Source organism: Oryctolagus cuniculus, chromosome 13, assembly GCF_051225735.1.
Source record: "Oryctolagus cuniculus isolate XC-2025 breed Fujian yellow rabbit chromosome 13, ASM5122573v1, whole genome shotgun sequence".
Taxonomy (NCBI): domain Eukaryota; kingdom Metazoa; phylum Chordata; class Mammalia; order Lagomorpha; family Leporidae; genus Oryctolagus; species Oryctolagus cuniculus.
Window position 1 is genome coordinate 79141880 of NC_142879.1, and position 23066 is coordinate 79164945.

Below are 23066 nucleotides of genomic sequence, written 5' to 3' on the forward strand. Positions count from 1 at the left end.
TCATATTGATTGATTGATGTTTGTGCATTGGGTAGCCCTTATATTACAGGATGAATCTTATTAGGTCATGATTTACATTCTGTATCATACTATTGAATGTGGTTTATTATTATTTTGTAGAGAATATGTGTATTAGTCGTGACAAGGAGTATTTACCTAAAGTTTTCTTTCTTTGATCACATCTTTGCCCAACATTCATATCATGTCAATGCTGGCTTCGTAGAATGACTTAGAAAGTGATTCTTCCTTTGGAATTTCAGAGGGGGATTGAAAAGGATTGACATTAAATCTTCTTTAAATTTTTGTAGAATTTACTAATGAAGCAACTGGTTATGAGTTTTTCTTTGTTGGGGGGGGTGGGGTGGGTATTGTGCTTTGATTCAATCTCCTTGCCAGATAGAGGTCTTTGCAAGCTTTCTATTTCTTCATTTTCAATCATCAATACTGTATGTTTCTATAAATTTGATTGTTTGCTTTAGATTATTTAATTGTTGTCATATAATTGTTTATGATGCTCTTTTTTCTATGTCCACATTCATTTACTACTTGTTCTAACTATTGCTGTAAGTTGAATATTGATATTTCTGGCTAGTATTGTAGTGATCCCTTTTTCTTCTTGCAGTTCTCTGGATGTATACTTCATAAATTTTGGAGCTATGGTATTTGTTGCATATGTTTTTTTACTTAGCTACATGTATCTCAATGGATTGACTAATTTCTCAACATTTAAGGCTTTTATTTCTTGCCACAGTTTTTAAATTAAATTATATTTACTTTGACATTAGTAAACCTGACACAGTTCTCTTTTGATTACTAGTTTCATGAGCTATATATTACAGGTACAAACTATTGTGGTCCTAGATCTAAAGTGAATCTCTTATACATCAAATAGTTGAATCCTGTTGCTGTCCATTCACTCTGTTGTTTTATTTTTCTTTTGATTTATAAATTAAATTCACATACAATTAAAGTAATTACTGATAGTATTGAAGTTGATATTTATTTTTTAACTTGAAAAAAGTGATGAACATAGATTTGATATTTATGGCAATTCAGTAAGTCAGTGTTCTTCTGTTGTTGTTTTGTTTTGTTTTGTTTTTGAATTTCTGGAACACAACAGAAAAGCAGGATCACTGGATTTCCTGGAAATCTAAATTGAAGAGTCTGACCCTCAGCCCTGGCTCATCAATTAACTATGAAAACTGCTCTTTGATATTCAGGATATAATTATTAAAATACCAATTATCAATATCCATATTTTTATCCCATATCTTTCTTTCCTACACCACCTGTCATACAGCTTATAAAATCAGTCCCCTAGTCTTGTCTACTAATCTTCTTATCAATATTTCCAAACATAGATGTGCTCAACTCCATACTCATCACATTTTCCTCAGTCTAAAAATAAATATGAATTTATATAACTTATTCTCTTAAATGTTTCAAATAAAAAATAAGGCAAACTTACTAATGTGTGTGCAAGACACAAAATATTCTTCCCTTCAATTTCCCCCTTTGTCTGATTCCTAGTCATTTAGTCAAGCTGGCTCACATTCACTTCCCCAACCAAGTCCAGCATGGATGCAATTGAAAAACATCACACTTAGTGAAATAAGCCAGTCCCCAAAAGACAAATACCATATGTCCTCCCTGATCTGTGATAACAGAGTACTTAAAAGGCAATCTGTAAGCGTGAAATTCACACTTTGAAATGCGACGATTTAATAGTCCTTGTCTTGACTGTTCAGGACCAGTATTTTTTTTTTCTTCAGACTATTTGTTGAACTTTTTACTTAGCATAGGATTAATCTTAAGAGTATAAAGTTAACTGAAAATAGATCTTTGTAAAAAATAAAAACAGTGGGCCAGTGCTGTGGCACAGTGGGTTAAAGCTCCAGCCTGCAGTGCCCATGTGGCACCAGTTCAAGTCTCTACTGCTCCACTTCCACCCAGTTCCCTGCTAATTTCCTGGGAAGGCAGTAGAAAACGGACCAAGTTCTTGGGCCCCTGCATCTACACAGAAACCTGGAAGAAGCTGCTGGCCCCTGGCTTCAGATCAGCTCAGTTCTGTTTGTTGCGGCCATTTGGAAAGTGAACCAGTGGATGGAAGAACGCTCTCTTTCTATGTCTACCTCTCTCTGTAACTCTTTCAAATAAATAAAATAAATCTTAGAAAAAAATAAAAATTGGAATAGAAGAGGGAGGTGGAAGAAGGGTGGGAGCGTGGGTGAAAGGGAGAGTAGCGTAGAAAGTACAACTGTGCTCCTGAATCTGTATACCTGAAGTATATGAAATTTGCATACCTTAAATAAAATTCTTAAAAATGAAGTTTCAGAAAGAAAAAGAGAATACCTATTTCCCCAATTTCTACACCTCTCATGCTTGAGCTTCTCAAAGGGACCCCTGGGTTCTTGGTCATCCTTGTAGTATTGCCTTACCTTCCAGGGTCTATGCAGGGTCTATTTTTCCTTGAAGCACTGGAGAAAAACTGACTGGAAAATGCTTACTATCAGCTACTTTCCTACAGGCCAACAACTCTGCCTGCTCAACTCCAGAAGCGTCAATGGAATGGCTCGAATCTCCCACCAATGGTTTCTAAACTTCCAGGAAAATCAGTTTGGGGAATAAGGAAGCCAAAGGAAAGAAATCATGTTAAGTTACAAAGTCAGTGGTAAATCAGAATCTTTAAAGAACGCAAAATTAATTATTTTAGGAAAATGACAAAAACTTAGTGTACATGCTTCCTCTACTGTGGATTTAACTCTAGCTTCTTGTGAGGTGTTTAGCATCATGGATTATCCAGAAGAGAGGTCTCTAATCATCAGCGTGTGAGATGTCTGCCATATCACAAGATGCATGCAGGAGCTTCTGGTAGAAGTCATGATGAAGATCTCCATGCTAATATTCATCAGAGAATGGGTAATTAGGGTGGCCATTCAAACTAAAATGAGAAAAAAAATGCATTTAATGACTCTATATACATGGTAATTACAAAGTGATTTTTCTGTAACTGGCATTAGGGAGATTAATCATTGTATACTCTTACTGGTTAAAGATTATACCTTTCTTACTCTCATGATGACTGCCTTAAAATAAGTACTTTAATAACTATAACAAAATTATTCAAATTATACTTCTTCCTGAAATTTAACAAACAACACAGAGCCAAAATTTAAACATACTCCTCCCCCTAAGCCAGATATAGCAATAAAGCCAAGTGATATCAAGTCCTATCATTTTTCAAATTCAAGTTGATGCTAGAAATTTCTCTTTTACTGATTGTCCATTATATAAAATACTGTTAGATTCACAAGTGGAAATAATGTCATTTATAAGAGAGAGTTTTATGACTATGGAGTTTAGAGTCCATTTTTGATATGTACTATATAGTAACAATGAAATATATAGGGTTATAAATATGAATAATTATTGAATAATTAAAGAGGTAGTAGTAATACAAATGGCTTATCTCTCTGTTTACATTATGCCCTACTTATTCTTCATTTTTCTCTATATTAATAAAACACTCAGCCTTGATAACCATAACTACAAATTTTCAGTAATATTATTTTTACATAGAGCTAACCCCTTTTCATAAATCATCACATTTATTATTATTATGAATTGAAATTACCACAGATGGAAAGAATACATATTAGTACATACCATAAATAACAATATATACACTTCCTCATATTCCATCATGTTCAAACATGAAGAAGTAACAATTTTTTTGACTACAAAATCTCTCTATGGCTTTTTTGCTTATGTACTCTTCCATTCATTTTCAAATCTTCCCCATAACTTATCTACTAATTTAAGATCTCTATATTTCACAGAATAAAAACTAAGGGCTCCATTGACCAAATCAAAACCAACCTTTATGCAGGCAATTGTGATTTTGGGGATCTTGGATGAACATACAATGAAACAGAAGGGAGGAATATGACAATATTCAAAACATTAAATGGATAGGATCCAATCAATGATTCCATAGGAAGATGATGGGAATTTAGGCATGGAACACAGTGCTAATGTAAATGCCTTCAATCTGTGAAGGAATTCATCAGGTTCCTAGAAGATGATATTAACTGGATTCTGAAAATACTGAAGAAGCTACATTGATAATATCCATAGTGTATGTCTATCAAATACTCTAGATTACAGAGGTCTTTATGGAGATGTTGATTCAACAATGGTATTTCCTGATCTGAAAAGTTTCACGGAATGAGAAGCACAGTGGGGGATGTATAAAAGTCCACACTGACATGGACTCTCTCAACCAGTTCCTATGTCAGTAGCCAGAGTCTGTTGAGAAACTGAGAAGACAATTCCAGAAAGTTCCTGTCTCATACCAGGCTCATTGTTCAACTCTAGCTTTCTTTCTTTTTTTTATATTATTTATTTATTTGAAAGTCAGAGTTACACATAGAGACAGAGGGAGAGGGAGAGAGAGAGGCAGAGAGAGAGGGAGATGGAGAGAGAGAGAGAGAGAGAGAGAGGTCTTCCATCCACTGGTTTACTCCCCAATTGGCCACAACAGCCAGAGCTGTGCCAATCCAAAGCCAGGAGCCAGAAGCTTCTTCCAGGTATCCCACGTGGCTTCAGGGACCCAAGGACTTGAGCCATCTTCTACTGCTTTCCCAGGCCATAGCAGAGAGCTGGATAGGAAGTGGAGCAGCCAGGACGCAAACTGGAGCCCATACAGAATGCTGGCACTGCAGGTAGCAGCTTTACCGGCTAATCCACAGCGCTGGTCCCAACCTCTAGTTTTCTGATGTTGAGGTAACTTCCAACACTCATTCTACATTCCTTCTCAGAAAATAAGTTGTGGCAAGATATATGCTAAAGGCACTTACAAACTCGCAGAAACATATCGAATATTTCTGTTCAGACCATCTAGGACTCTCATGTCCTCAGGAGTCAAGTGGAATTCAAAAACCTATCAAAAAAGTAAGATATATATATATATTTTTTGACAGGCAGAGTTAGACAGTGAGAGAGAGAGAGACAGAAAGGTCTTCCTTTTTCCATTGGTTCTCCCCCAAGTGGCTGCTATGGCTGGCACGTTACTGCCAGCGTGCTGTGCCAATCCGAAGCCAGGAGGCAGGTGCTTCCTCCTGGTCTCCCATGTGGGTGCAGGGCCCAAGCACTTGGGCCATCCTCCACTGCACTCCCAGGCCACAGCAGAGAGCTGCACTGGAAGAGGGGCAACCGGGACAGAATCTGGTGCCCCAACTGGGACTAGAACCCGGGGTGCCGGCACCGCAGGCGGAGGATTAGCCTAGTGAGCTGAGGCACCAGCCAATATTTTTTATAATTTCTGCTGTGTTTCACCAAGATAGAAAATCCAGAAGAATTACATTGAATGATGTAAGGACAATACATAAATATCTAAGAAGTTTCCAAAACTTATTAAAGACATCAGGAAAACATTCATATGGCTAATGAATATCAGCTAAAAGTAAATAGAAATCAATTCCTATATTTAGTTAATTTCAACTGCACAAAACTACAGCCAAAAGATCCCAAAAGAAGCTGGAGATGAATCAAAGCTGACAAAGTACAAAGATAAATGGACCACGTATTATAGAATCTAGAAAATCTAGGGGAATACTTTTGAAATATATAAGATAATTTACCAAGTTACGTAGAGATTGTTGGATTATTGTATTTACTAAGTTGCAAAGAGATAGTTGGGTTTTTGTATTCCATCCATTAACATCTAGAATGTGAAAAATATTCTCGCAACATAATTCAAATGCAATGACATTGTGTGCAAAGGATAGGAGAACTTCCTTGAGGAGGATATGATTGTCTAACTTGGGGGTGCTTTAAAGATCAAATATATTGTCATAATTGATAACATTGAAACAAATGGCTGCCTGATAGGTTGTTTATTAGGACCCTAAAATGAGGATTCAGAGAAAGAGTTAGAGAACAAGAAATGTCAGAAGCTTAACACTAAATGAATCTAGCAAATAGACTTTCATTACTTTAATATTGAACCTCATTTGCATATTTAAAATTCTTTTTGCATTTTTGTCAGTTTTGGAAATTTTATTTCATAATGGTTTTAAATTGACAAAACAAAAAAGTGTTTTTGTACTGGGTATAACCCAAACCCAGCATTCTCTATTATTAACATCTGATATCAGCATGAAGGTCACAATTCATAAACCATACCAAATTCAAATTCCCCTACTTTTTCATCCAAACTTCCTATCTTCCTTCTGCCTCTTCCTGACTCTAATAATCAACATTCTGTGTTCTTCTTTAACTTTTTCTAACTCATATATTTTGTAGAACATGCAACATGTGTCTTTTGGTACATGACTTATCAGCTAACACGGCATGCTCTTGTTCAGCAATTTTTGTGCAAATAACAGGATTTCATTTGCAGATATACCACATTTTCTTTATAAGTTCACCTAATGATGGACACTTTGGTGAATTCCATATTTTGGTTAAGGTGAACAGGGATGCAATACCTCAAAATTATCAGGTTTATAAGAAATAAGACTATATGTGAGTAAAATGACTTAATGGACAAATTATGAAATGTATTAAAATATATGAAAAGAAAAAATAAATGATTATAATTTGATGCCACAATCATTCATTAAGATCCACATATTGTCAATCAAAAACCAGTTCTTCCAAATTGATTGACAGTCTCAATACACACCATTTAAGGACTTTAGGTGGAAGTTGATAAAGTCATTGTAAATATTATTTACAATGAATCATCAGTGAAGAATAGCCCAGGTATTCTTCAATAAGATAACACAGAGGCTGGCTTGTGGCACAGAGAGTTAAGCTGCCACTTGTGATACCCACATCCCATATTGTATAGTTTGGTTCCAGTCTGAGCTGCTCCAATTCTGAATCAACCTTCTGCTAATATGAAAGGGAAGGCAGCAGAAGATGGGCTAAGTAATTGGACCCATGCCCCCCACATAAAACTATTGAATATCTGCGTCTTGGCCAGTGTGTGTGGTCTGGACCTGACTATTGCAGCCATTTGTGGAGTAAGCCATCAGATGGAAGATGTATATCCCTCTCTCTTTCTCTTTCTCTTTCTCTTTTTATTTCTCACACATGCGCGCGCTCCCTCACTCTCTTTCTTTATCTCTCTCTCTCACTCTGCCTTCAAATTAAATAAATAAATCTTTTTTAAAATAAATAAAAGGATATAGGAGAAATGTTACCACTCTTCACAACATAATGCATTTTCCAATATAATTAAGATAGTACAGAAAAGTAAGTCAGCCCATTGAAGAGAAACAGAGTCCAGAAATGTTATTGTTGCTAAGTATTTCTGTTTTTCATTTAGTAAATATATATTTATATTTGTACCTTTATTCCAAGTAATATATATATACATATACATATATATATAAATTACAATGGAATTTAAGTCTAAATTTGGAAGGAAAGACAACAACAATTCTGTAAGCTAATATAGTATAATACTGTACTTTTCCCTATATAGGACAAAACAGGACACTCATCAACCACAAAAAAGGCATGAATAATTTGATGACACTGAGAATTAACTTTTGTTCATAAAAAGACTATACAGAGAATGAAATCAAAGGCACATCTTGGAATAAATGGCTCAACAAATAGCTCTGACTCTAAAATATGATATTGAGAATATATCAATATGATAGGTTGTTTTATAGTAATGTCACCCTAAATTTCACGCATCCATGCTCGTGTTAAGTGAATTTCACTCTCCTCCATTATGAATTAATGTGTTTCCCACCTTTTAAATCTGGCATGCCTTGTAACTTACATTGAATGATAGAATTTAAAAGAAGTAACTGTGTATCTGTTGCCAGTAGGCTTTGCAAATATCCACACAGTGCTTTAGTATTCTGAAATGGGATGATGTAAATCCTGATATAATTTACTAAAAGGTGAAGAATTCTATGGGGAGAACTGAACCAGAACAGAGAGTGGCTCAATAAATTTCTGAGTCAGAGCTCACTCATTGTCCATCAAAGGCAGCAGAGACTCAATTAGCAATACATAAAGGTTGCAGACTAAAAGAGAAGTACTGGACTGAGTTCAGGTGGTCAAAGTTAATTTTCAAACTATAAAGTTTTGAATTATAATAAAAGCGTTTTAAATTTTATCACTACATTAGAGAGATAATACTTTACAAATACCATGGCTAATTGTATTACAGCTGTCGCCATTTTTACAATAAAAAAATTTCTTTAAAATAGTAAGACTTGGGTAGATGCCAGACTAGATAAAACAGAGTGAAAAATATATAAATTTTAAACTACATGAGAACTAAGGGAAATACAAAATAAAATTGAAAATATTGTAGGCAGAATAATAACCAATTCAACTACCTTATTTAAGGAATTGAAGAAAAAAAAAGTGGCCAGTTGACAGGACTATACAATAAATTTCAGAATTCACGCTGAAACACAAACCTCAGAATCTGCACTCTTGCAATTCAATCTAGGCATGTTGGCTTCCCTCCTCTACAGCAAAAGAAAACACTTACAAGTGGGCAATAAAAAGAAACACACAGGAGATGACAGGGACACCAAGATACCACAAAGGTATCCTGAGTGCCTACAAAGAGGACACACGTGATGGATACTGTAGGAGCCCCAGTGCCCACAGCCCCACTCATCACCTGCAAATTCTCTTTGATTCGCTCCTCATTGAAACTCTTGGCCAAGACCACAACCCCACGCTGTAGCAAGTAACGAAGGGCAATCAGTGCTGGACTTCGCTTGTGCTTTTTTGCCAGGGCACCAAGAACTGGATCATCTAAGAGAACCGGAGTGTTCTGATCCACCCTAGGAGGAAAGGCAACAATGCTGAATTTCTGAGTTCGTGTATTTGGTTTGTTAGGAGGATTCCAAAACAGACTACAGTGCCTACTCCAGACCAGTGCTACTCAAATGTGGTCTCAGGCAGCAGAACCACTGTCATCTGGGATTTAATGAATGAAAAACTACTCATCCATCCAAAACAATGAAATCCTTCTTTTGCAACCAAATGGATGCAACTGAAAACCATTATACTTAATGAAATAAGCCAGTCCCAGAAAGACAAATAGAATGCATTTTCCCTGTTCTATGGTAACTAATAGAATACAAAAAACATGTAATATGGATGCACAAAATTGGTATTTTGAGATCTATTGATTGTTTACAGCCCTTGTCCCTACTGTTGAGGAGCAGTGTTATTTTCTGCTGACTATCTATTGAATTATTTATTATTTAGTAAATTTAGTCTTATGACTATAAAATAAGCCAAAAGTAGATCATCATAAAAATTATAAGAAAGAATAAAAAAGGAAGGAGGAGAGAGGGTGGCAGTGTGGTCGGGAGGGAGGGTAGCATGAGAAGTATCACTATGCTCCTAAATCTGTATATGTAGAATACATGAAATCTGCTCACGTTAATACTGAATAAATTATTTTCTAAAAAAGAAATGCAAATTCTTCCTTGTACTACAACACTTCAGAGTTAATGCCAGAAAAGTAGTTATACTATGAATGCAAACGTTTCAACAGCAAAGGTGTTTTAGATAAGTTTGCTAGTGTGCACATTACCATTCTCCATATTTTTGACTTCCCAGAACACCATAGGCAACCAGAACAATGTCTTTTGACTTGCAGAAATCCAGTAGTTTTCTCTGGTTGAGATACAGATGACATTCCACCTGTAGATAGGCAACACAAAAAGTTTAAGATTATTGAAAACACAAATATTGATATGAAATATGAATATTAAAATTGAAAAGAAACAAAAAGAAAAACTGAGTAACAAAATTTAAATTGACATTATCAACTTCTGGGGATCATATTTTAAAGAATATTAAAATTGCTGTCACCTGCAAGGATAAAAAAATTCCTGACATGAACCAGATCATATTTGTTTAACATTTTTTTCAGTAAGAAATTTTCCTTTTTTGGAAAAAAGAAGGAATTCTTTGAACATTTGACATTGAATTGTGCCAGAAAACTAGTATTTGTTCAAAGATTCATGACAGCAAACCTGTTGAACAAAAGAATTATTTTGCTAGGAATCCTGCTAGTGATATTAATGTAGATTTCTTCAGCATAATGGATAATGAGGAAAATCAAGTTTAATCCACAGAATAAATAAAAACTCATGTCCACAATAAAAGGCATAGAGAGGGAAAGCAAGAGGAAAAACTATTTTCCCCTGCTGGTGGTGATTATTATATTAACTTCTTTCTAAGAACATTATTAATTAAAAGGAAGGTATTAATGTTGCTCCATCACAGAGGAATAATTGCAGAATATCATAGAAATATTTTTACATTAAATGTAATATGAGAAAAGTACAATGGTAGTTAAAAATGAAAATTAGTGTTTAAAAATTCTTTTTTTTTTTATTTGACAGGTAGAGTTAGACAGTGAGAGAGAGAAACAGAGAGAAAGGTCTTCCTTCCGTTGATTCACCCCCCAAATGGCCGCTACGGCTGGCACTGTGCTGACCCGAAGCCAGGAGCCAGGTGCTTCCTCCTGTTCTCCCATGCAGGTGCAGGGGCCCAAGCACTTGGGCCGTCCTCCACTGCCTTCCTGGGCCACCGCAGAGAGCTAGACTGGAAGAGGAGCAACCAGGACTAGAACCCAGCGCCCACATAGGATGCCAGCACCGCAAGGCGGAGGATTAATCAGGTGAGCCATGGCGCCTGGACCAGTGTTTACAAATTCTAATGAAATAACCAATCCAGGCAAACTTAGATAAAAGGATATTAAAATATTATGTGAAAATAGTTTTGTAATACAAATTGCCTTGTGACTGTTAACACTCAAACGATCATTAGTAATTGTACTGGAGGAAGGGAACTTAATGCTTAGAAAGGTGGGTTAACCAAGTGACCAAAGAAAACCAGTTGTGATCTAGTGGATTAGCCCGCCGATTTCAGGTCAGCATTCCATATCTGAGCCCAGGTTTGAGTCTTGGTTGTTCTGCTTCTGATCCATATTTCTGGTAATTGTCTAGAAAGTAGCAGAAGATGGCTCAAGTAGTGAGTGCTCTGTCACCCATATAGGAGACCTGGAGGGAGAGCCAATATCCTTGCTTTAGCCTGGCCCAGCCATAGCTATTGTGACTACTTGAGGATGAACTACCAGAGCGAATCTCTCCCTCTCTCCCTCTCTCTTTCTCTCTCTCTCTCCCCTCTGCCTTTCAAATAAGCAAAAGATCTAAAAAAAGAAAATACTATCTATAATACTGAGAAAACCCATCATTCAATGATTCCCTGTGCAGTACAAATTGAGAAATACAACATGATAAGCTTATTTTCCTGTTCAATCTTGAAATAATAGAGTATTCAGATCTAAATTCTAAAGGACAAAAAATTGGAATGGAAAAAACATTACCTGTCAATATAGGGCAATAGTCTGAGAAATCCGGAATAGTTGACAAAATCTGTTTGGCTATAATGGGGATGGGTGAGGATTTGTAATCAATCTACAAGAAAAAGTATTGATAGGCAGCATTTGGCCTAGAGGCTAAGTCACCTGTTTCCCATATCAGAATGCCTAGGTTTGTTCCCCAGCTCCAGCTTTTAATTCTGATTTGCTGACAGTGCAGCCATTGAGAAGCAGCAGGTGATGACCCAAGTGCTTGGATCCCTGCCACATGTATGGGATTTTTTCATTGACTTTCCAACTCCTTGCTTTGGCCCAGTCTAGTAATGGACATTGTGGGCAATTGAAGAATCAAGCAGTAGAGGAAGCAATTGGAAAACAATGGAAAATTTTAATACGATTGTATATTATGATGATATCAGATGACAATCATCACATTTCTTTGATATAATATGGAAACATAACTTTGAGGGAAAACACTATTCATTCCTAAACGTTCTGGAGGTCTGTAGAGATGAGTAGTCATGTCTCCCAATTATTTTGAATAAGTTCAGTAAATTATTATGCATATTATTAAAAGCCACATATATTTACATACGTTTGGCAACATGGCAAAATGTCAACAATTTTATATGGCAGATGGGAAAATATGGATTTTCTCAAAATTGTTTAAAAAGTTCTGAATGTTTGAAAGTTTCATAATAAAAATGGAGTGATAATAATATGAAAAACATTAAATATTATATGTATATTTTTGAGATTTTTGTATTTATTTGAAAGGCAGAAAATACAAATGGCTAAAATGGCCAAGGCTGAGCCAGGTTGAATCCAGGAGTCAGGAGCTTCATTCAGATCTCTCACATAGGTGCAAGAGCCCAATTACTTGTGCCATCTTCCACTGCTTTCCCAAATGCATTAACAAGGAGCTGGATCAGAGTGGAGCAGCCGGGACTCAAACTAGCAACCATATGGAATGCCAGAACTGAAGGTGGAAGTATAAACTTCTAAGCCACAACAACTTGATATTATATTTTTAAATCATAATGTCAATTTTATAAGCTATATTTTTCTAATTTGGAATCTGTACAACAAGACTAATAGATCTTAAAATGTAAGTTAGAGCACAGAATCAGTCACAGAACAGATGTGCTTGAACAGTACTTGATGGCAAAAACAAGGTAGGTGATACAGATTTAGATAGAGTCAGGCATAGGATTGACTCTGGTTCTCCTAAAAGTATCAGAGTAGTCATGCACCACTGGTATCATCATAAACAGATAACATTCAACCTCTAACCTGCATGAGTTTTTCAGTTTCTAGTTCACTTTCCTGTGACTGTGACTGAGACATCTAAAAGCAGATATCAAGAGAAAAACTCAAGCATTTGAATACACACAAACCTTATGGTCTATCTACCTGATATTATTTTCAGTGTCTCCTGATTACTGACTATTCCAGGAGTGTATCATCTTCCTTTCCCTCCACATCACATGCACACATCTGAACTCTGGTCATGCTTAATAACTCAAGGATAAGAACACCCTCCCCCAGAAGGTCACTTTAAGAACTGCTAGCTTCCTTAACCATTTTACCTCCTCGGATTCTTATACAAATTCAGATCTAAAGCTCTGCCAAAGTTTCAATATAGGTCTTTATCATTTAGATACCCAAGAGAAAGTCCTATATTCCCTTCTAAACAGAGACATTGCTCTTAGAATCTGTCATTCCTAACTGAGCACCAAAAGGGAAACTTGTTGAAAGGAAATGGACACTATGAGAAACAGTGACTTGATCAGCTCTTGTCCTGACGGTTGATGTACAATGTAATACTTTATCCATTTTAGTATTTTTTTGTTCTAGTACCATTGGTTGAACTCTGTAATTAACACCCAATTATTTTTAGGTGTTTAAATTTTAACTGAAAAGTGATCCCTGTTAGGAATTTGGAAAACATTATACTGAGTGTAATAAGCCAATCCCAAAGGGACAAATACCACTTGTTCTCCTTGATAGGTGACAACTAACTGAGCACCAAAAAGGAAACCTGTTAAAGTGAAATGAACACTATGAGAAACGGTGACTTGATCAGCCCTCACCCTGACTGTTGATGAGCAACTTGATATGTTATCCCTCTTAGTATTTTTTTGTTTGTTCTACTTAATACTTTTGGTTGAATACTGTAATCAAGACACAATTCTTCTTAAGTGCTGAAACTTAACTGAAAAGTGATTTCCGGTAAATATAAGAGTGGGAATAAGAGAGGGAAGACATGTGCAATTCAGGACATGCTCAAGCTGACTTGCCCCAAATGGTAGAGTTAGAAACATACCAGGGGAATCCAATTCAATCCCATCAAGGTGGCATATACCAATGCCATCTCACTAGTCCCAGTGATCAATTTCTGTTCACAATTGATCATAATGATAGGACTAAGAACCAAAGGGATCACATAAACAAAAATAGTGTCTGCAAATACTAGCTGATAGAATCAAAAAGGGAGAGAATGATCCAACATGGGAAGTGAGATACACAGCAGACCCATAGAATGGGAGATGTCCTAAACAGCACTCTGGCCTCAGAATCAGCCCTTAAGGCATGCGGATCCAGCTGAAAAGCCCATGAGACTATTTCAGGCATGGAAAGCCAAGACACTCTGGGGAAAAAAAAAAAAACTAAATGAAAGATCCCTGCGAGTGAGATCCCAGTGGAAAGAACGGGTCATCAAAGAAGGAGCTACCTTTCTCTGAAGGGAGGAGAGAACTTCCACTTTGACCATGGCCTTGTCTAAATATGATCACAGTCAGTGAAGTCAAGGGGCTTCCATAGCCTTGGCAGCTCATGACAAGAGCCTACGGTGATTACTGATGCCATAAACAAGAGTGTCAATTTGTTAAGTCAACAACAGGAGTCACTGTGCACTTACTCCTCATGTAGGATCTTTGTCCTTAGTGTGCTGTACATTGAGATTTAATGCTATAATTAGTACTCAAGCAGTATTTTTCACTTTATGTTTCTGTGTGGGAGCAAACTGTTGAAATCTTTACTTAATGTATGCTAAACTGATCTTCTGTATATAAAGAGAAACGAAAATGAATCTTGATGTGAATGGAAGGGGAGAGGGAGTGGGAAAGGGGAGGGTTGCGGGTGGGAGGGACGTCTTTGGGGGGAAGCTATTGTAATCCATAGGCTGTACTTTGGAAATTTATATTCATTAAATAAAAGTTTAAAAAAGAATCTGTCTTTCCACAAATGTATAAAAAGGGGGGAGTAGAAATGAACACCTAGCCCTAGAACAGGAAGCACAGAATGAGAAACACCAAGAAAGGAGGCTGAAGGCCCTCACCTGGTTGCAAACAGGTTTATACTTGAGCCCTGGCTTGTTCAGGATCATCTCCAGCTGCCTGCGGTTGAAGTTAGACACCCCAATGGACTTAGCCAACCCTGCATCCTTACATTTCTCCATGGCCTGTAAAAGTGAAGAATGATTGAAGGATGTTTACAAATGAGAAGTGTTGTTAATAAGAACATTGTTTAATGCTGACAAGATAACTAACATTGAACATCCTGATGAGAAACATTAGTTAAAAAGGGGGGAGAGGGGAAGAACAACGTAGACACTATAAGAAAAAAATATTAGTATGTCCTCCTTAAAAACCTAAAGAGGAAAACATATGCTTTGTCCTGATTTCCATTTCTTACTCTTTTATCCCAATAGTGTATACTTTGCCATCATACAGCAAAACAGCCAATTTCAAAATCAGGAATTTCTGTTTCCAGAATTGTGAATATCATTCAAAAGGAGGAAGATGACCTGACTCTCCCTCCCTGGCTTTCTCTTCTGTGTATCTCCTCAAACTCACCTCCCATGTGGCACAGAGGTTCACGGTGTCATATATTATTTTTCCATTTTCATCTTTTGGAATATATTCTTTTCCTGGCTGGAATAGAAGCAGTCATTAAAGTGATGGTGAAAAATTGAAGTATCTACCCATAAAATGCTCCTAGATATACCTAGGATGAGACACTAAACCTTTGTAACGTAGATGCAACAACATCCCCTACCCACTCATTTAAAAATACTTTCAGGCACAATGGAAAATAATGCCTTTTGATGACAGATATCCTCTATTCTCTCAAAACTCTGTGTGTGTATCTCTCTCTGTGTGTGTGCGTGTGTGTGTGTACTGTTTTCCAGAACCTATAGCTTTATCTAGGGAACTTTTTCTATTGCAATCATATATATATATATATATATATATATATATATATATATATAGACAGGCAGAGTTAGACAGTGAGAAAGACAGAGAGTAAGGTCTTCCTTCCGTTGGTTCACCACCCAAATGGCAGCTATGGCTGGCACACTGTACAAATCCGAAGCCAGGAGCCAGGTGCTTCCTCCTGGTCTCCCACACGGGTGCAAGGCCAAAGCAATTGGGCCATTCTCCACTCCCTTCCCGGGGCCACAACAGAGAGCTAGAAATATCTGGCTGGCACCACAGCTCAATAGGCTAATCCTCCGCCTGCGGCACCGGCACACCAGGTTCTAGTCCCGGTCGGGGCCCCGGATTCTGTCCCGGTTGCCCTTCTTACAGGCAAGCTCTCTGCTGTGGCCCAGGAGTGCAGTGGAAGATGGCCCAGGTGCTTGGGTCCTGCACCCCATGGGAGACCAGGAGAAGTACCTGGCTCCTGCCTTTGGATCAGCGTGGTGCGCCAGCCTTGGCGGACATTGTGGGGTGAACCAATGGCAAAGGAAGACCTTTCTCTCTGTCTCTCTCTCTCACTGTCAACTCTGCCTGTCAAAAAAAAAAGTGGCTATTGAGGTCCTTGGCCCATCACTTAAGAGGGTTGTTTCTTTTTTTGTTGTGGATTTTCTCAATTTGATGGAGAAACCCTGCAAGATACTGGCACCGGCAAAGACTTACTGGAAAACACCCATGTGGCACAGGCAGTGAAAGCCAAAATTAACTATTGTGATTGCATCAAATTGAGAAGCTTCTGTGCTGCAAAAGAAACAGTCAAGAAAGTGAAGAGGCAACTGACAGAATGGGAAAAAATATTTGCAAATTATGCAACAGATAAAGGATTAATAACCAGAATCTACAAAGAAATCAAGAAACTCCACAATATCAAAACAAACAACCCACTTAAGAGATGGGCCAAGGACCTCAATAGACATTTTACAAATGAGGACATCCAAATGGCCAACAGGCACATGAAAAAATGTTCAAGATCACTAGCAATCAGGGAAATGCAAATCAAAACCACAATGAGGTTTCACCTCACCCCGGTTAGAATGGCTCACATTCAGAAATCTACCAACAACAGATGCTGGAGAGGATGTGGGGAAAAAGGGACACTAACCCACTGTTGGTGCGAATGCAAACTGGTTAAGCCACTATGGAAGTCAGTCTGGAGATTCCTCAGAAACCTGAAGATAACCCTACCATTCAACCCAGCCATCCCACTCCTTGGAATTTACCCAAAGGAAATGAAATTGGCAAACAAACAAGCTGTCTGCACCTTAATGTTTATTGTAGCTCAATTCACAATAGCTAAGACCTGGAACCAACCCAAATGCCCATCAACAGTAGACTGGATAAAGAAATTATGGGATATGTACTCTATAGAATACTATACAGCAGTCAAAAACAATGAAATCCGGTCATTTGCAACAAGATGGAGGAATCTTTAAAACATTATGCTGAGTGAATTAAGCCAGTCCCAAAGGAACAAATATCATATGTTCTCCCTGATCGGTGACAACTAACTGAGCACCCAAGGGGAAACCTGTTGAAGTCAAATGGACACTGTGAGAAATGGTGACTTAATCAGCCCTTTCCTGACGGTTGATGTACAATGTAATACTTTATCCCTTTTAGTATTTTTTGTTCTACTTAATACTATTAGTTGAACTCTGTAATTCATATACAATTATTCTTAAGTGTTGAAACTTAACTGAAATGTGATCCCTGTAAAATATAAGAGTGTAAATAAGAGAGGGAGGAGATGTACAATTTGGGACATGCTCAAGCTGACTTGCCCCAAACGGTAGAGTTAGAAATGTGCCGGGGTATTCCAATTAAATCCCACCAAGGTGGCCTATACCAATGCCATCTCACTAGTCCAAGTGATCAATTTCTGTTCACAATTGATCATAGTGATAGAACTAAGAGACAAAGGGATAACATAAACAAGACTAGTGTCTGCAAATACTAGCTGATAGAATAAAAAAAAAGGGAGAGATTATCCAACATGGGTAGTGGAATACACAGCAGACCCATAGAATGGGAGATGTCCTAAACAGCACTCTGGCCTCAGAATCAGCCCTTAAGGCATGCAGATCCAGCTGAAAAGCCCATGAGAGTATTTCAGGCATGGAAAGCCAAGACACTGTGGCAAAAAAAAATTGACCTAAATGAAAGATCTCTGTGAGTGAGATCCCAGTGGAAAGAACAGGTCATCAAAGAAGGAGCTACCTTTCTCTGAAGGGAGGAGAGAACTTCCACTTTGACTATGGCCTTGTCTATATATGATCAGGGTCGGCGAACTCAAAAGGCTTCCCTAGCCTTGGCAACTCATGAAAAGAGCCTAGGGGGTTTACTGAGGCCATAAACAAGAGTGTCAATTTGGTAAGTCAGCAACAGGAATTACTGTGCACTTAGTCCTCTTGTAGGATCTCTGTCCTTAATGTGCTGTACATCATGATTTATTGCTATAACTAGTACTCAAACAGTATTTTTCACTTTGTGTTTCTGTGTTGGTGCAAACTGTTGAAAGCTTTATTTAATATATGCTAAATCGATCTTCTGTATATAAAGATACTTGAAAATGAATTTTGATGTGAATAGAAGGGGAGAAGGAGTGGGGAAGGTTGCAGGTGGGAGGGAAGTTATGGGGCAGGAAAAAGGCATTGTAATCCATAAGCTGAACTTTGGAAATTTATATTCATTAAATAAAAGTTAAAAAAAGAGTCAGTGTTCTCCCAGAACTCATGTTTTACAAGGACAAGTACATGAGAAAACCCCAGTCAATCAAGGTGCTATAAAGATTAATTTTGATGCTGTAAGATTTAGAGAAGCTATCGAGAACCAATGACCATGAGCCTTTTTGTCTCAATGCCATATTTGCCACCAAATTAAAAGACTTGACCAAAAGTCTAGGACACTGTGGTAATGCAGAAGTAAAGTCATGTAAAAGTCATGTAAAAGTAAAGTCATGTAAAAGTAAAGTCAAGTAAATGCAGAATGCAAAGTCATTTCTGAAGACTACTTCAAACCAACATGTCTATCCATGATTTGGACTCAATAATTACAAAATCTAGTAAGCTCTTTTCATTGGATGTCTTGAATAGTTTCTGTAACTTACATGAATTAAGTTCTCACACATTTATATAATTTTAATTCAATCATGACTAAAAATGAGGGCCCATTACTGATAACTATCCATGCCAATAGCTGAAGTGAAAAAGATTTATTCATTCAAATTGCCTACCTTCAAAGCCATTGGAAAATGAATAATGTAGAGGTCCACATAGTCCAGTTGAACTTTTCTCAATGATTCTTCCAAGCTTTGCTGAACTAGCTCTGGTCGATGGAAAGTACACCAAAGCTGCAAAGGTTAATTATTGAAAGTTGTGCTGGATTAATACATTAATCAAATTTATTTTTTCCTTCACCTGATATTGGGAAGTGAATCTATTAGTTAGAGACTGACCAGCACAGTGAAAAAATGCTCTCTTCTGTAGTGAATATCCTTTTATCTGACCTATTCAAGTGAAATTACAATGCATACATTTGATAATTTTGAACAATGGAAATTTACTCAATAGATAATATATTTTATGAGGTAATATAATGTCCATATTCTGAAAAATGTTAGATAGAATTTACAAGGTATACAAACAGTTAAGTTCTCCCTTCTTTTTACTGGTTGACAAAGAATTATTGTCAATATTAGTAACATGACAGAGGGGGAAATGTTTTGAAGATATAAATGTGTTACACACAATTACAAAGCACTTAGCAAAATCATGTTTAATATCTAAAGAGGTTTCTTACAACGCTTTCTTTTATTGATACAACTGAAAAATTTTATTCAGAATAATGAATTGAGGAAAGAAGGTAAGGAGAGTCATAATCTGATAGTGGCTCTCTTATTCTATGGACCTTTGTTAAATCATACTGCTACGAAGTAGGCTCAGATAAATAAGAGGACATCACTTTAAAGTTTTAAAACTGCACACAGAAATGATTAGATATCTCTCATTCTCTTTTCAGAATGGATGTTATATATCATTATGTGTGAATCAAATTTATAACCATAATAATAATCAAAATTCACTGACAGCTACTGATCTAGTCATATAATTATCTGTTCTACATATGAGATTTAATTAAAGCAATAATTACTACACACTTGAACAACATATACAAAATACCTTTGAAGTGTAGAATATGTCTTTTCTTTCCACAATGCCCTCTGCAATCTTGCTCCTGATGGCCTGTCCTATCTCTTCTTCATTAAAGTATGTGAAAGCAGAATCAAAATGGCGGAACCCAGCATCTATAGCTAATTTGGTGGCCTCTAGAACTTCACTTTTAGGAACCTAAAGGGGCAACAAAAACAGTATGTGGAGATCCAGGAGTGAGATTCACTTCACTCAGACAGTGCCAGTGACCTCTCTAAGAATCAGCTTTTCCTCAAGCTTTGGATTACTTCTGCATTTGGGATCAGGAATCCACTCCAATTTGTCTAGGTCTTTTGTACTTAATAGCAATAGCTGGTCATCCCAGGAAATTTACAAGATTCAGGCAATACCTGATTGATAACATATCTCAGGTTTGTGGATTTGCTGGAAGGACTCGGAGAATTTTCATCTAGTTATTATTTACATGCTGACATTACAAAGTAAAATTAGTACAGCAAAATTGCATATAGATTGAAGTACAGAAGAAACACAATACAAGCTTCTATGAGCTCCCTTGCAGTGTAGTCATACGGAACACACCACATTACTCCATCATGGAATGATGACAACACATGAGGAATGCTGCTTAAATGAAGTCTTGAGATTTCATTCCTAACTATTCACTGGAGGCAGATTATGTAGGCCTTCTGCACCACTCTCCCATGGGAAAACACAGTAAGCACACTCCCACAGTAAAGCAGTTACACTTAAACTCATTTCTCAAAAGAATTCTGATGCAGCCACCATCCTTACCAGTTAAGGAATGGGGTAAATTATGTTCACAGATGCTAGCCAGGAACCACTATGAAAATAAATAATTCAAGAGACATCAGTAAATTATGTTTAATATTTTCTACACAGTCACTTGGTTTGCATCACAAAACTAAACAGTCATAGTAAAAATGCATAATTAAAGGATATAAATTTATGTGTAAGAACTTAACAGTATCATGCAAGGGATAATTAAATTAGGTGTCAGTCTTAAAATCAAAGTCACTTACTTTAGAGTGGCTATAATTAGGGTAAAATTAAAACTTTTAGTTATGTCTACAAAATTTCAATAAAGATTTGACAGTGTATTGACAGTGTATTGATCAGAAAGGAAATCAAGCTCACACCATTTGCTTTAAGAATTTGAGAAATTGATTATTTTTAATGAAATCCAAATAAAGTAGATACTGGATGCTACTGTTCTCTCCTGACACCAATCCGGTGCTGACCTGGGGGTAAGGCAAAGAAATGAACTAAGGCTAAAGGTCTGCTATTGTCCTTCATTATCCATGCCCTTCATGACACATTGCCCTGAAAATAACCAAGTCTTGTCACATGTCTCCAAAATTGCCACTTTAAGATTTCCTTTTATCAAAGACAGGAGAAAATGGGGACTTCAATTCTGAAGTAATTGGTCCTTTGTTACACCATTTCAGGACCTAGGGATAATATTAGTCCTAAAAATCCTCCTCACTCTAATAAATTATCCACTATACTGACTTTCATTTCAGAGAGCCCCAGATACCAATTTCCTTAAATACAGCATACATTAATGAGGACTAGTAATTTAGACATACTCTTATTATGTTCCAATTATCCTCTAACATGTTATGTTTTCCTTTCTGGTATTTTCCCAGATAAGACAGTACTACATGAGAAAATCTGCTTAACCCATGTCCACTATTTACAGCATGATTCTCAAGGTTACCCCAGAGCAGTTGACCCGGACTCTATTAATGATCTATCCCAGTAGTTCATCCACAGAAATTTCCATCTATCTTGTCTACTTGGAAGGAGAAAAAAATTCTTCAGCCATGAAATGGAAAAGAAACCACTCCCATGGCTGCCAACCTTTAAAAAGACAGCTTCTTGACTTGACTTTCATCTTTTCTGCCAAACTGGGAAAGATTAAAAAGGGGGGAATCCAGTACTGGTGAGAAAAATCAACAGGTGATCAAGAGATCAGAACCTGATGCAGAACTAAATCTAAGTACCCTCTGTCTTGTGCTCCAGGCTGGTGAAACTTAGAACATAACCATCCCCCACCCCTGCTCAGAGACACTGGAAATCGGGTCTTTAAAGAGATAACTAAGTAACTCCAAAACTGAGGTTGGTTTCCACTAATATACATTCTATTTCATTTTACATTCAATCCTAAGAACACTATGCTTACTTACCTCTATAGGTGCAGCAGTGCCAAATCCCAGTACAGGTATGATGTTACCATCATTTAATTCCATCACATAACGTCTGGAATCCATTGTCTCCTCTAGGTAACTGCACAGTTCCTTCTGTCTTCTCAGTGTAGCCAGTCACACGTCTTCACTTCTTAGGCCTTCAGAAGATAGTACCAGTATGTGAATGACCTAATACTTGTGCAATCATTAACCAATGGCATGTGGACAGAATGGATCTAAAACAAATTCAAACACTGTGAAGAGTATTTCAACCCGTTATTTTTTTACAAGAAAGTGAATTTTTATCTTAAGTGAACCATGATATGGTAATAAGGAAAACACTTGTTTTTATAATATTATACCTATTATGGTAAATTATTATTAGTTTAAATAATTACAGGCCATTTGTTATAATGGAACATTCTGGGTATGTGCACTCCATTTTTTAAAAGATTTCATTTATTTATTTGAAAGGCAGGGTTACAGACAGACAGACAGACAGAGAGAGAAAGAGAAAAGTCTTCCATCCACTGATTCACTCCCTAACGGCCGCCATGACCAGAACTGAGCCAATCCAAAGCCAGGAGCCGGGAGCTTCTTCTGGGTCTCCTACGTGGCGACAGGGGCACAAGCAATTGGACCATCTTCTACTGGTCTCCCAGGCCATAAGTGGGGAACCGGATCAGAAGAAGAGCAGACGGGACATACACTGGGACACCATATTGTTGCCTGCGCTTCAAGTGGAAGCTTGGCCTACTATATACCACAGCACCAGCCCCTCTCCTTTTGTTTTGATTCTCTTACTTTTTCCATAAATATCATATATTACTTACAACATTCATTTAGATGTCTTATACCACACACACACACTCACACACACACACACACACACACACACACACTTTAGAATTAGGAATATGACTAAAGAGATCATTTTCAAATTTTCATCCTCAACTTTAAAATTTGCTATTTTGTTGTCTTGTAAAATTATGTTTATCACTATTGCAATATTCCAAATATGTCCTTATAAACAGAGAAAAGCTCT

At 37.1% G+C, this 23066-nt stretch overlaps 1 protein-coding gene across 2 annotated transcripts; it reads right to left on the reverse strand.

Moving 5' to 3' along the window:
• Positions 1-337: 337 nt before the first annotated feature.
• On the reverse strand, positions 338-22162 carry LOC103345171 (aldo-keto reductase family 1 member C1). 2 transcript variants are annotated; one of them, XM_089312388.1, is made up of 9 exons: positions 22022-22162; positions 19824-19991; positions 18878-18994; positions 15244-15321; positions 14727-14849; positions 9590-9699; positions 8663-8828; positions 4860-4942; positions 338-2941 (listed from the first exon to the last, which is right to left on the reverse strand). In XM_089312388.1, the coding sequence occupies exons 1-9, from the start codon at positions 22103-22105 to the stop codon at positions 2899-2901; spliced, it is 972 nt and encodes a 323-aa protein (XP_089168514.1). In that variant the 5' UTR covers positions 22106-22162; the 3' UTR covers positions 338-2898. The 2 variants fall into 2 exon arrangements, with proteins under 2 accessions (XP_089168514.1, XP_089168515.1); XM_089312389.1 differs by lacking the exon at positions 4860-4942.
• Positions 22163-23066: the final 904 nt, after the last annotated feature.